Raw genomic sequence first — 13971 nt, forward strand, 5'->3', positions numbered from 1 at the left:
CTGCTGGCACAGGTATGGGGGGGCAGTATAATGGATGGCTATTGGCACAGGTATGGGGGGCAGTATGATGGATGGCTACTGGCACAGGTACAGGGGGGGCTGTATTATGGGTGACTGCTTGCTGGTACAGGTACAGGGGGCAGTAATATAAATGAAAAAGTGTTGTACATGTTCTTGCTTTCTTTATTTAAAAACCATCATGGTAAGGAGGGAAATGGTAATGCAGGAGAGGGGGGGAACTGATTGATGCTCTTGCCTAGAGTGTCAAACTACCTTGGCCCGGCACTGGCAGGGATGCCACTCATATGTGAAAAAAGTTGTCATATTAAGACATACCCTTAAATCCATATGCCTCCTCCTCCCCTGTGTATAATACAGTACCCCAGCATATGATTAAAACCTTAGGGGCCCCTAACAATAATTTTCAAATGCTATAAAAAAAACCAGAACAAATACCAGGCTTATGTTCCATAGGGATCATAGGTCAGGCAGAGTATGGCAAACACAGGGAGCATATGGAAGGCAGAACAGAGCAGGAGACAGGAATCAGGACCACTCTAAGATGTACTACATACAGTGACACAGTGCTGGTGACCATTAGCATTTTGAATAAGGTGTGAACAGGTGAACAATGTGGGCAGTTTCAGTCTGGGTCTCAGGTGTGAACAGTACAGGGTTTTAGGGGTGTGAACAATAGAGGTGTCACAAGTGTGAACAGTACAGGGGATTAGTCTGAATTTGATGTTTAAACAATGCAGGGGCCAGTTAATCTCTGCAGTGATACCTTTTAAATCTAACATTTGTTAAACAGACACAGCAGGCAGACTTTGATGTGGAGGGCCATATAAAGGGGGGTCGCGGGGCGCATGCTCTAGGGGAATAGTGGTTCTCTTAGATAAGCAAGCAACTGAAGTATCCACTTTTGGGATATTGTCCCATTTATCTCAGTGAACTTGTTCAATTGGGTAGAAGTTCTTTTTAGATAGTCTCTTGTCTTTTGACAACCTTCTATCAGGAGTTTTCCACTTTTTGAATGGTTTCGGTAATTATGTCATGTACAGGAAAGTTTCATGCCCAAATGGTTGACTGAAAAGCCTGTAACCAGTCAAGGGCCTGGGGTTGTCAACTGTTGCAGTTTGCGACATATGGGCAGTGTCCCTTAGTAAAGTTGATTGTTCAGGTGTGTTGTTGTTGGAGGGCTTGTGCTTCTTAGAAGACTGCCCCTCCATGTCTTTGGGACGTTTGTAAGGCTTTTTGGGTACAGAGCCATTAGGTTCCTTTTTCTTAGTGCCCTCAGTGCTTTCTGTTACCGAAGCAGGGGATTTGGCCTGCTCAGCTGTCATGTTAGGCTGAGAGGTAGAGATAGGGAAAGAGAAGAGTGTGGTAGTGTAAAATTTTTATTTTTTTATTTTATATATAATAATAATAATCTGTATATGCAATCTTGGTTGTTATACTATATCTGTTACCAAACTAGTAATACAGGCGTAATGCCTGTTGATCTATATATCCCTGCTAACCGGAGACTGACAGAAGCAGGTGCCACTGCTAATATAAGTATCCTTTGCGGTCTCCTAAGAGAAGAGAGAGAATAGTACAACATAAGTGGCAACATCTCCCACATGATATGTGTATGAGACCAGGCTCGCCATTGATCCGCCACTTACCCGGTAATCCTTTGGTGTAACCTGCCGTAGTTACCGAGTGCTTTGCTCTGGTGCGCAGTATCTCTGGTATAAGTATAAGTAGTTGCCATTTGGAGTCAGTGTTGTGCTGGTAAACCGCAAATGGTTACTTCCTGTGACTCTTCAGAATTGTGCACCAGCTGTTTTGCACTCTTTCAGGAGTTGCGCGAAATTTGAAAATATAGGCATAAGATGGCACATATCTCACCCACTTAATTCGATCTTGCCCACTCCCACACCTTCTGTATTACTCCCTTCCCTTTAGAGTGTATGCCTATGCATAGGGCCTTCTTCACATTTTTGTACCTGTATTGATTGTGATGTATGTAACTCCATATGTTCTATGTATATAATTCATGTGATTTAGTTGTATAATCACATTTACTTTACAGTGCTACGCAATATGTTGGCGCTATATAAATACATGTTAATAAATAATAATGGCCTCGCCGGAAGTACCGTTTTTGTAGGACAAATGTGCACCTATGAATACTGGACAGCGCTGAAGCATGCCTTACTGTTTAGGTGGGTAGAGACAGCGCTGAGAATTACCTTGCCTTTGTGAGACCAGTCTTGTAACAACAAAGCAGCGCTAAGGCATGCCATCCTGTTGTACATTAAAGACAGCACCCACGCATGTCTTTTATCAATCCTTCTTTGATATTCTTGTTGAGGGAAAAAATCATCATGGATAAAAGCTGAGTTAAGGAAAATAATTTGATGTATAGAGAGTGGAGCTCTCTAATCCTACCTCCTGGAAGCAAAGGATGGCAAAAAAAAAAACTGATAGGGGAGGGGTCAATGCAGGGAAGAGGAGGGTCAGTGGGGCGGACCATTCAGTTTCACTTATTCAAGCCATCCTGCCTCCTGAAGGGCAGTGTGCATTAACCCAGACGTCCCTGTGCTGCCTAGGGACTCCTAGGGAAATATAATTATAGGAATATTCTGGTATTCTTTTTCCACAAAATGTGCCAAAGATGTATATCTCATGTGGGACAACTGTTAGCGTCCTGATTGCTACCTCTTACCTATATTAAGCCTTTTATAAACTTAAAGGGGTTGTTCACCTTTTAAATTAACTTTTAGTATGATGTAGATAGTGATGTTTTGAGACAATTTGCAAATGGTCTTCATTTTTTATTTTTTGTGTTTTTTTAGTAATTTAATTTTTTTATTCAGCATCTCTCCAGTCTACAACTTCAGCAATATGGTTGCTAGGTTCAAAATTAGCAACTAGCAACCCTGCATTGATTTTTATGAGAAGCTGTAATATGAATATGAGAGGGCCTGAATAGAATGATGAGTAATAAAAAGTAGCAATAACAATAACTTAATAGCCATTTTATTATGTTTTTAGCATTTGTTTTAAGATGGGGTTAGTGACTCCCATTTGAAAGCTGGAAAGTGTCAGAAGAAAAAGGCAACTAATTCAAAAACTAATTCAAAAAAGAAAAATGAAGACCAGTTGAAAAGTTGCTTAGAATTAACCATTATACTAAAAGTTAGCTTCAAGGAGAACTAAACCCCTGTTAATCAAATATCCCCATCCCCATGCCTCCATTGGCCCCTTCTCTGCTTTCTCCCTCAATAGTACCTTAGTTGAAAAAGTGTCCCTGGCATTAACCTTGGCATATTCATGCAGAGTAGTGCAGTGGAGCTCTTTGGCACCATCCTCTGTATCTTCAGGTTCCTCGATGAAGTGAGTGATGACATGCAGCTTTTTCATGCAGTTGGGACCCCTCTGGTATTCGTGCCTACTGTGCATGCACCACAAAAGAAGAGGATCCAAAGATACTGAAGATTGTGCTGAAGAGATGCGCTGCCGCTACTCGATGAATATGCCAAGGTTAATGCCAGGGACGCTTTTTCAACTAAGGTACTATGGATGGAGAAAGCAGGGAGGTTGGCCAATGGAGGGAAGGGGATGGGGATTTTTGATTAAGGAGGGTTTAGTTCTCCTTTAAAGAAGAACCAAACCCTTTTAATCAAAATCCTCTACCCATCTACCCTACATAGACCCCCTCCCTGCTCCCCCCCAGCCTAGGTGTTACCCTGGGTAAATGCCACTAACTGTTTACTTACCCCTCATAGTAGATTCAGGGCATTGGAGTTCACGGGCGCCATCTTCTTCTCTTCTGAAATCTTCTGGTCTTCTTCTGGCGATTTGGCAAATTCCATGTCTTTCGGCACATGCGCAGTTGTTTGGGACAGGAGGATTGTGCCAACTGCGCATGGGCTGATATGCTTTCTTCCCGAAGATTACCAAAGAGAAGAAGATGGTGCCCCTGAACTCTGATGCCTTGAATCTGCAACTAGAGCTAAGTAAACCGTTAGGGGCATTTACCCAGGGTAACACCTAGGCTGGGGGGCAGGGGGGTCTATGTAGTAGGGTAGAGGGTTAGGGGATTTTACTAAAAAGGGTTTGGTTCTCCTTTAAAGGTGAACCACCACTTTAAACTGGCCAAACACAAGCATGATTAAGATGCGAATTTGGTCCCTTCAGACCTAGTCAGCAGCTTATCTGCGCATGTATGTACTTGATATACACTTGATGGCACTATGTTTAATATGCTACTATGCTGGGATACAGTTATACCTCTGGGTGGTCATTACTTATGTATGTCACCTGCTGTAAAGCACTCTAACTATGTGAATTCACTTCATATCATACACTTGTATAGACTTGAAACATGTTGTGGAAAATTAACACTTTTTGAGCAGTTACTCCTGCTTCATAGCCCCATTCTTGTAATACTGTACTATTGTTGTTCTTAAGAATATATTGCTGTTTAATTTGTTTTATAGTGTAATGTACAATGGAACACTCTTCTACTCACTTCATTAAATGTTTGTTAAGCAAAAGGGCCAATAATAAGGTGTAAAATATGTAAATGTTGGTATCAGGAACTAAAAGAATGGAATGCATGAATCCTAGTCAACCTGCACGCCGAAAGATTGTGGAAGGCATTCAGTATCCATTTGGTATAACAAGTTATGGAAAGAACATATTCTACACAGACTGGAAGAGGTAAGGTGATATTCAAAATGCAGTTTACTGCTAAAGTTATTGCAAAGATAGACATATGGGGCATTTACATTGTAGAAGGCAGAATGCAAAGTACAAAAATAGGTACAATATGCCATTAATTGGCACAATTCGTTCCACTCTATTTGAAATGCTGAAATTAAATGCACAGAGATCTGCATTCAGCAGCCCTGTATTTATGAGGGGCCGGACGGGCAAGGATGTAACATCTCAACTCCCACCTACCTGTCCCCATTTAGACACTCAAGTTATGAGCAACAATGCTGTGCTCTTAAGCAATGAGAGGTGCAGAGTCCAGCCAGATACCAAACACAAGTTCTCTCTGCATGAGCAGACTCTTATGCCCCTTAATGGTCTTGCCCCTTAATGGTCTTGCATTCCCGCCAAAAATCTAAATATGGCCCCTACTGAACAAAGGCAGGCAGGAATACAGTTTCTCAGACCAGAACTGTGATGAATGTGGGTAACAATACCCATAAAAGAGGCCCCCTCAATGTATTGCCTGGCAGCTCTACCAGGGGAAGCTGATCTTACACATACACATAAATATATACTCATGTTAACCATATTTTACAGGGTTCCATGTGGGCCCTGCTTGGAGTAAATTCCCATTTTGTATTTTCACCATAAGCCTGTATGACATCTGAAATTGTCTCTGTCTAATGTTCTGAGAGCAGATGTCAGGTTTTCAGGTGGGCCATAGAAGGCCTAGTTGGACACTTCATATTTAACAGACAGGACAAAATATCTTGACTGCACAATACCTAACACATATAGTGGGTCTTTAGATGATTTTTGATGATGATTTACAGAAATTATACACAAGTCACATTAGTTGTATAGGTTTTAAGAAACAACTAATTAACTGTCATTGAAAACAAATCCAACTTCAGTAGGAATCACTTACATTTAACATAATTTGCTATAAGAACTGCAGATACAAATATTTTCAAATATACTTCCTGTACACTTTTTTTTTAATTCAATATGTTTTAAGTGTCCGGATTAGTAAAATGAGAGATTTAACAATTGCATGCTCCTGGATGCATATTGTATACCTCTACTAACACTATGGGGAATGGAGGTGGAAATGAAATCTTGTTTTGTCACTGCTTGTTTTGTTCACGTCATTATGCTTCTCTGCATTAGAGATTCCATTGTAGCCATCGATCGCACCATTTCCAAAGAGAATGACAACTTCCAGCCTCCCAAACGATCCCGTCTCTATGGTATCACCACTGCTTATTCCCAGTGTCCTCAAGGTAACTACAGTACCTAAAAGAAAATACACTCTGTACATATAGAAATAATGAGGCAGCATTGTTTAGAAGTAATGTCATGTTTACTCACAACCTAAAGCCTTCTGTCTAGGGGTGATGTTGGTAATTTGCTAACCAGAACCTTATTATTAAGCAAGACTCCAAGACAAGGTTCCTCAGAATAATTAAGTTTATTCATTAGACACATGATTGGAATCTTGGGAAGCTTGTCGCAATGTCAAACTTTAGCAAGTATGAAAAGGAGAGCTTCAAATGCCACACCTGTCTGAGCTTATTTACCCTTTGCTGGGCATTTACGGCAAGTACAGTGGTTTACAGGAATTTACATTAATTACATAAACCTTTCTGCTTTAGGGCAGAGACACATATTCAGAGACACATATTCAGAGACACATATTTCCAAACTAATGGTTTGAGTGCAAATGGAGCAAGTATTGTGGTCTATATCTGTCAAAGCAGACAGGGAGTATTTGCTGTTTGTTGCTACAGTCCTGTCTAGTACTTGATCACAGCCTTATATTGTCTTACTAGACCACAATTTTCTTTCCTGTTTTAGGTATTATATTATCCCAATACAAGATTTAAGGTTATAAGTACATTTCAGGATTTCAATATCTTTTTTAATATTAAACTCCGCAGTTGGAGCCCAACGGTAGTTATCAATAACTGTTGGCCACTTTTCAGTCTTATTTGCATACATTGCCTTATGTGTATGTAGGGATGTGAAGAATAGCCACCCCTAGTATTATTTAGCAGGCATTCCCCTAGTGTTATAGACACCTAACTGGGTCCTAAAATACAGTTTGGAGGGGTAACTGTTTCCTATTCCTGCTTTAAGCTATGCCCCTTGTTGTTTCTAACAGTGACCAGCAGATGGCATTGTGCTAGAGTATAAAAGCTTCTGAAGCCATGCATTCATTGTCCATTTTGTGTTAGTCCTGGTCTGAGCAAGCAGACAGGACCCCTGTGGAACCTAAATCTAAATAGGGTTTAGTCAGTATAGTTTATATCTTTAATAGGTTGCTCTAGGAGTGACAGACAGTTAAGATTATTTATCTGAGCAGCTTGAAGCTCCTACGAGGATTGTAGTGGGATTAAGATCCCGGGTACTAATTGCCCAGAAGTAGGGACTAAGTGTACAGACCTAGGGTAGATAGCATTCCCCTCAGGTTCCACTTAGGGAAAAGACTGAAAGCTGGGTGTACCTCCTCAAAGCTGGATGTTTTGTTCCTATCTCTGAGGAGAATCATCCTGATCAAAGGTGCTGTGAGTACTGTCTATTCATTGCAATGTATGATCCTGCCATGTTCTCTTCATGTACACTCCACTGAGGATTGTATGCTCAATAAATCTGTTCTATGGTTAAGTTATAAGAACCACTGGCACCCAATTATTTGCACCCTGAATACAGTTACACTACACCCTGCTTCCACATCGCTGCGAAGGCCCACTCCCTAAGGTTTTAAAGTCTCATCCGGAGCATATGTACTGGGAGTGTAGCTTATAGTAGAGTAAGGTGCACTCAATTTACTATAGCGCTACATTTTGGCGCCCAACATTGGGCCTGTACATGGTAAAACTGTAACACCGCACCGCAGCCTAGTGTGACAGGCGCTGCGGGTGCGGACGCGATAGGAAAAAGGGAGATACTGGCGGGACTTTTCTGTCGTTCTTAAGGCCGCTCAGATCTCGGAACATGAGTGAGTTAAACAACACAGCGGTAATTCGGCCCCAAGAGGTGAGCAGTTGGGCTGCCGAGAGGGGTGCCAACAGTGTGTGTGTTTTTGCTGTGGACGGCATAGGCCCCGCCGTCACATTGGACAGCCTTCAGCTCGTAGTAGATGGGGAATCGAGGCTGAAGGGCAGCCCGATACTGGCTGAAGCTTGTTCGGGGGTACCCAGCTGACCATCATTCACCGCCCTTTTTATGAGGAATTCCTCAGTCATATACCGCTGCAGCCGGTAGGAACTGTGCCGGTGTTTGGAGTAGGAGCAGGACCTACTTATATGGACGGCTGTGTCGAAGTACAATTGCACATTCCGGGTGTCGCGGGGAACCGAGATCCCCCTCTCTCCGTGGTTGCTTATGTATGTTCCCCGCCTGGAGGAAGAGAGACTACTCTGGTGATTGTGGGCTCTAATGTGAAAGCCGTAGAGGAGGCCTTCCTGATGTTTCTCCAAACCCATGCAGGTACTCCGCTCACTACATTGCCTGTAGCCCCACCACTGCAGAAGATCTGTCAGACTTTTGCTCCTGAGCTACCTGGGGGTTGTGTTGGAAATCCTTGGCACTCTGTAGAGATTCCACCAGGGGGAGTCCACAGTCTTAGGGTTTATGTGGAGATAGTACCTGCTATCAGTGGCAGTTTCTTTCTGCTGGAAACAAATCCTGCTGAAGCTGCTCTAAATGAATGGGAAATAGTTCCTGAAAGAAAGGACTATCGTTCTAAGTGTCCACGAACTGATGTGGTGACTGTCAAGAATATTACTTCCCATCCAGTAGTGATACCAGCCTGGCGTACGGTAGCTCATTGCTATCCGGTGGAGTGTATTGACTCTTGTTCTGTTGGTCTGGGATCCTCCATAACTAAATTAGCTTTTCACCTCGATGAAGAGGATGACCCTCTCGAGCATCGTCAAGAGTTAGAGAAACGCCTAGCTTTGTACAGTGATGTATTCTCAGTGGACGATTGTCAAGGATTAGGTAGGGGGAGCTGTGGAGACTGAAGGGAAAGGGCGAGTCCTTGAGGCAGGAGCTGTATGTGCCTAGGGAACACTTGAAGGGAAAGCAGGAACAGGTTGATGAGGGCGAAGAGTCAGTCTGGATCAGGTGCAGAACAGGACGGAGAGGGCGAAGATCAGGACTGGACTGGACTAGGCAGGAAGAAGAGGGCGACGACTCAACAGGAACAGACTGGACGGGGCAGGAGTGGAACAGGAACAGACTGGATGGGACAGGACGGTGCGGGCGTAGATCAGATCAAACTGGGGATAGAGTGCAGAGGGAGACTAGAGCAGATAGCAAGACAGGACTGGAGCAGATAGCAAGACAGGAGCAGAAGGAGATTAGAGTGGATAGCAGAAGGAGACTGGAGCAAGAGAGGACTGGAGCAAGATAGCAAGAGAGGACTGGAGCAAGATAGCAAGAGTCAGGAACAGGCGAGACAAGGTCGGTACAAGGTGAAGTCAGGGCAAGGTACAAGGTGGAAGAGGAAGCAGAAATCAGGAACAAGCAAGGCAGGGTTGGATCAAAGTCAAGGCTGGGAAGGTACAAGATAAGGTAAAGCAGGACAAGGACAGGCAGGCAAGGCAAGGCAAGGCAGAATAATAAGGGAAAAGGGGCAAGAGCTAGAACTACCTAGTTAGGGGCGCTGCCGCAGTACTAGGAAAACCATGCAATGCTCTGGCAAGGAGTGGTCTAAGTGCTGCCCTTAAATAGGGAAGAGTCAGCCCTGATTGGCTGATTAAACTAAGCAGCAGCTGGGTTGGGGCTGTAGATGCCAAACAGGCTGCAGCTGAGCTGGGGCTGGAGAGGCCAATCAGGCGGCAGCTGGGCTGGGACTGCAGAGGCCAGGTTACACATAGCAAGCAACCCTACAGGCTGCTCACCTGGCCAAATGGTTAAGGTATCGAGCCAGAAACCCAAAGGTCCCCGGCTCGAATCCCAGCAATACCTGACAACGACATGGATGTTGGTTGTGCTAGGCACGCAGAACATCGAATAAGGTTGAGTGATGACACCCCATTTCGAGAGAGGTCTCGGCGAATACCTCCCAGGGATTTGGAGGATGTTCGAGATTATTTAAAAAAGCTGCAAGATCAAAAGATAATTGTGGAATCTCGTAGCCCGTATGCTTCACCTATTGTCAAAGTGCGAAGAAAAATGGTAGTGTCCGTCTGTGTGTGGACTATCGAACCCTTAACCGACAGACCATCCCTGATCAGTATACACTGCCTCGTATTGATGAGGCGCTTGACGCCCTGCATTGAAGTGCTTGGTTCTCTGTGATGGATTTACGGTCAGGCTACTATCAAATTGCCATGAATGCTGAAGATCAAGAAAAGACTGCTTTTATCTGCCCCTTGGGGTTTTACCAATTCACTCGCATGCCTCAGGACATAAGTGGGGCTCCTGCCACGTTTCAGCGTCTCATGGAGAAGGTACTGGGAGACCTGACCCCCAGACATTGCATAGTGTACTTAGACGACATTATAGTCTTCGGGTCTACGCTGGAGGAACATGATATCAGATTGTTTAATGTGTTGGAGCGCCTTCAACAGGAAGGTTTAAAACTCTACCTTAATAAGGGTAAGTTTGCCCGGCAGTCCGTGTGTTTTGTATCCACAGATGGAATTGCCACTGACCCTGAGAAGGTAGCAGCTGTGCTAAATTGGCCTCGACCCACAAATCTGACGGAACTGAGGTAGTTTCTGGGAATTTGTGGGTATTATCGGCGATTCGTGGAGGGGTACTCTAAGATTGCTTATCCTTTGAATGGGATGTTACAAAGCAGTGATACCAAGGAATAGTCTCTTACTCCAATTCTTTTCAAAGATAAGTGGTGTTCGGCTTGTGAGGAGGCTTTTCGGACTCTGAAAAAGAGACTTACAGAAGCTCCCGTACTTGCATATGCTGACCCCCAGAAGCCCCATGTCCTGCATGTAGATGCCAGTTATGAGGGTCTAGAAGGTATTCTTCACCAGGAATATCCAGAGGGGTTGAAGCCAGTAGCATATGTCAGCCATCGTATCAGCCCCACTGAAAGAAATTACCCTGTTCATAAGTTGGAATTTTTGGCTCTAAAGTGGGCTGTAACTGAGAAATTGCATGACTATCTCTATGGAGCCAAATTCGAGGTGAGAACTGATAACAATCCGTTAACATACATTCTAACCACTGCCAAATTGGATGCTGCAGGGCACCGATGGCTGGCGGCTCTGACCAATTATCAATTCTCATTAAAGTACAAGCCAGGGCCTAAGAATGTGGGTGCAGATGCCCTTTCCCATCATCCTGGGCTACCTCCTCAACCAGAAGAGGATAACTGGGAAGAAATCCCCAATTTGGCCGTAGCTGCTCACTGTGCCACAGCTGCTGTACAGGGACAGCACATAGCTTTCTCTGAGTTACGAGTGGTGGACTTTCTTGGAGGAGGAGAAGATTGTGTTCCTGCTATGTATCGTTACCCTACTGCCTTAGGGGTGCACGATTCTCTTCGACTGGGGAGGAAAGATATGATTCAACTGCAAAAGAGAGACCCTGTGATTCGGCATGTGAGAGAATCTGTCATCAGGAAAGACTCTGAGTATATGAGGAGAGAAATACCAAAGGAGAGTAGTTCCTTCCTAAGAGAATGGGATAAGCTGAGAGTTATTGATGTCATGAGTCATGATCACCCCAGTAGGAGACAACTGGTGCTTCCTCAAAGTTATAGAAGAATTGCATTGAGAAGTCTACATGATCAGCATGGGCATCTAGGCGTTGAAAAAACTTTGGCATAAAATGAGGGATGCTGTTACAGAGTATTGTCGAAGATATGTTCCCTGTTTGCAAGGAAAAACGTTGCCTACTCGGGCTGCACCCATGGAGCATTTAAAGATTACTGGTCCTTACTTGGATTTGGTCTGCATGGACTTTTTGTGTATCGATAATGATACCAGAGGGACAGGTAATGTATTGGTTGTAACTGATCATTACACTCGTTATGCTCAGGCTTATCCTACCAAAGGCCAAAAAGCTGCCACAGTGGCGAGGACTTTGTGGGAGAAATTCTTTGTTTATTAAGGTCTGCCCAATCGGCTTCACTCTGAGTAAGGGCGAGACTTTGAAAGTCGGTTGATCAAGGAGCTGTTAGGAATGTTGAACATAGCGAAGAGTCGTACTACACCTTACCATCCTGAGGGAAATGCTTTACCTGAACGGTTCAATAGAACCCTGTTGGACATGTTGGGAACACTGGCTGCCACTGGTAAGTCCTCTTGGAGTCGTCATGTGAGTGCACTGGTTCACGCATATAATTGTACTCGGCATGAGTCTACAGGGTTTTCTCCCTATTTTTTAATGTTTGGAAGAGAAGCTCGACTTCCTATTGATGTGCAAGCACTCAACTGACGGAGTGGGATGCAAAGAGCATTATCAATATGTGGCTCGTCTTCGAGCTAGCTTACAGGAGGCCTATTGTTTGGCTGAGGAAAATGCTGCCAAAGTAAATGCTGGAAATAAAAGACGTTTTGATGCCAAGGTACGGTACCGTGAATTGGTACAGTGCGATAAAGTTCTGCTGCGTAATTTGGGGCCTACTGCTAAACATAATTTGGCCGACAGATGGAGGAAGGAAGTGTTTGAGGTGATAAGCAAATTGCCAGGTATCCCTGTTTACCAAATTCGTGGCACTGAGGGGAGGATTAAGGTATGGCATCGAAATCATTTACTTCCTATACCACAGGTTTCCCCTGTGGATGAAGAGATGGATCCTGTGTGTGACACCAATGATGTTTCCAATGGGAGTGAATCGGAAGAGGGTGTGAACAATGACTGGTTTTTACCTTCCAATGATCATGTGGTTCCCAGTGAGTCAGTTTGTGACAGTGTTGCTTTACCTCAAAGGGGTGGATTGGATGCTCAGGCCCCTCCGTTTTGTTCAGGAGAGGATAATGGACAGTCCCCTGACACTGGTTTATTGGTAAATGTGGAACCTGCACCTGTCATGATGGTTCCTGAGGAAGTAAGAAGAGGGGATCGAATTAGGAGGCCTCCTCCATATTTCACTTATGACACTCTGGGGAGACCCTGTTATGCGGTGCCTTGTCATTCTGATCCACCTTTTCCTGTGATGAACATAATTGGTGCTCATACTGGACTCGTTGATATTATATTTTTGTATTATTAACCAAATTTACCTGGTGTGATGTGCTTTAACTGTTGCTTTGCAGGTTAACCATTATTCCTTGGTAGACCTATGGAGAGGCTACTGGAATGAATGTTAACCATACAGTAAATGCAATATGAGGTTATTGTTACAATGCCATGTATTTTGTGTTTGTTATTTGAATATATTCCTTGCCGGGATGTAAGGATTTCACCAGGGGGAGAATGTAGGGATGTGTAGAATAGTCACCCCTAGTATTATTTAGCAGGCAGTCCCCTAGTGTTAGAGACACCTAACTGGGTCCTAAAATACAGTTGGGAGGGGTAACTGTTTCCTATTCCTGCTTTAAGCTATGCCCTTGTTGTTTCTCACAGTGACCAGCGGATAGCATTGTGCTAGAGTATAAAAGCTTCTGAAGCCATGCTTTCAGTGTCCATTTTGTGTTAGTCCTGGTCTGAGCAAGCAGACAGGACCCCTGTGGAACCTAAATCTAAATAGGTTTTAGTCAGTATAGTTTATATCTTTAATAGGTCGCTCTAGGAGTGACAGACAGTTAGATTATTTAGCTGAGCAGCTTGAGGCTCCTACGAGGATTGTAGTGGGATTAAGATCCCGGTTACTAATTGCCCAGAAGTAGGGACTAAGTGTACAGACCAAGGGTAGATAGTATTCCCCTCAGGTTCCACTTAGGGAAAAGGCTGAAAGCTGGGTGTACCTCCTCAAAGCTGCATGTTTTGTTCCTATCTCTGAGGAGAATCATCCTGATCAAAGGTGCTGTGAGGCTGAAAGCTGGGTGTACCTCCTCAAAGCTGCATGTTTTGTTCCTATCTCTGAGGAGAATCATCCTGATCAAAGGTGCTGTGAGTACTGTCTATTCATTGCAATGTATGATCCTGCCATGTTCTCTTTATGTACACTCCACTGAGGATTGTATGCTCAATAAATCTGTTCTATGGTTGTTATAAGAACCACTGGCGCCCAATTATTTGCACCCTGAATACAGTTACAGTTGCACTACACCCTGCTTCCACATCGCTGCGAAGGCTCACTCCCTAAGGTTTTAAGGTCTCATCCAGAAAGCTGTTGCCTAT

General features: G+C 44.0%; 1 protein-coding gene across 6 annotated transcripts in view; it reads left to right on the forward strand.

The window, feature by feature from the left end:
• Window positions 1-13971, forward strand: part of nid1.L (nidogen 1 L homeolog) — a 250909-nt gene that overhangs the window by 233844 nt on the left and 3094 nt on the right. For all 6 annotated transcript variants that reach the window (XM_041562803.1, XM_041562804.1, XM_018263141.2 and 3 more), the window contains 2 exons: window positions 4590-4713; window positions 5881-5993. In XM_041562803.1, coding sequence (XP_041418737.1) covers window positions 4590-4713; window positions 5881-5993 — 237 coding nt within the window. The remainder of the gene's footprint in view (window positions 1-4589; window positions 4714-5880; window positions 5994-13971) is intronic.

This window comes from Xenopus laevis, chromosome 5L, assembly GCF_017654675.1.
Source record: "Xenopus laevis strain J_2021 chromosome 5L, Xenopus_laevis_v10.1, whole genome shotgun sequence".
In the NCBI taxonomy this organism is placed as follows: domain Eukaryota; kingdom Metazoa; phylum Chordata; class Amphibia; order Anura; family Pipidae; genus Xenopus; species Xenopus laevis.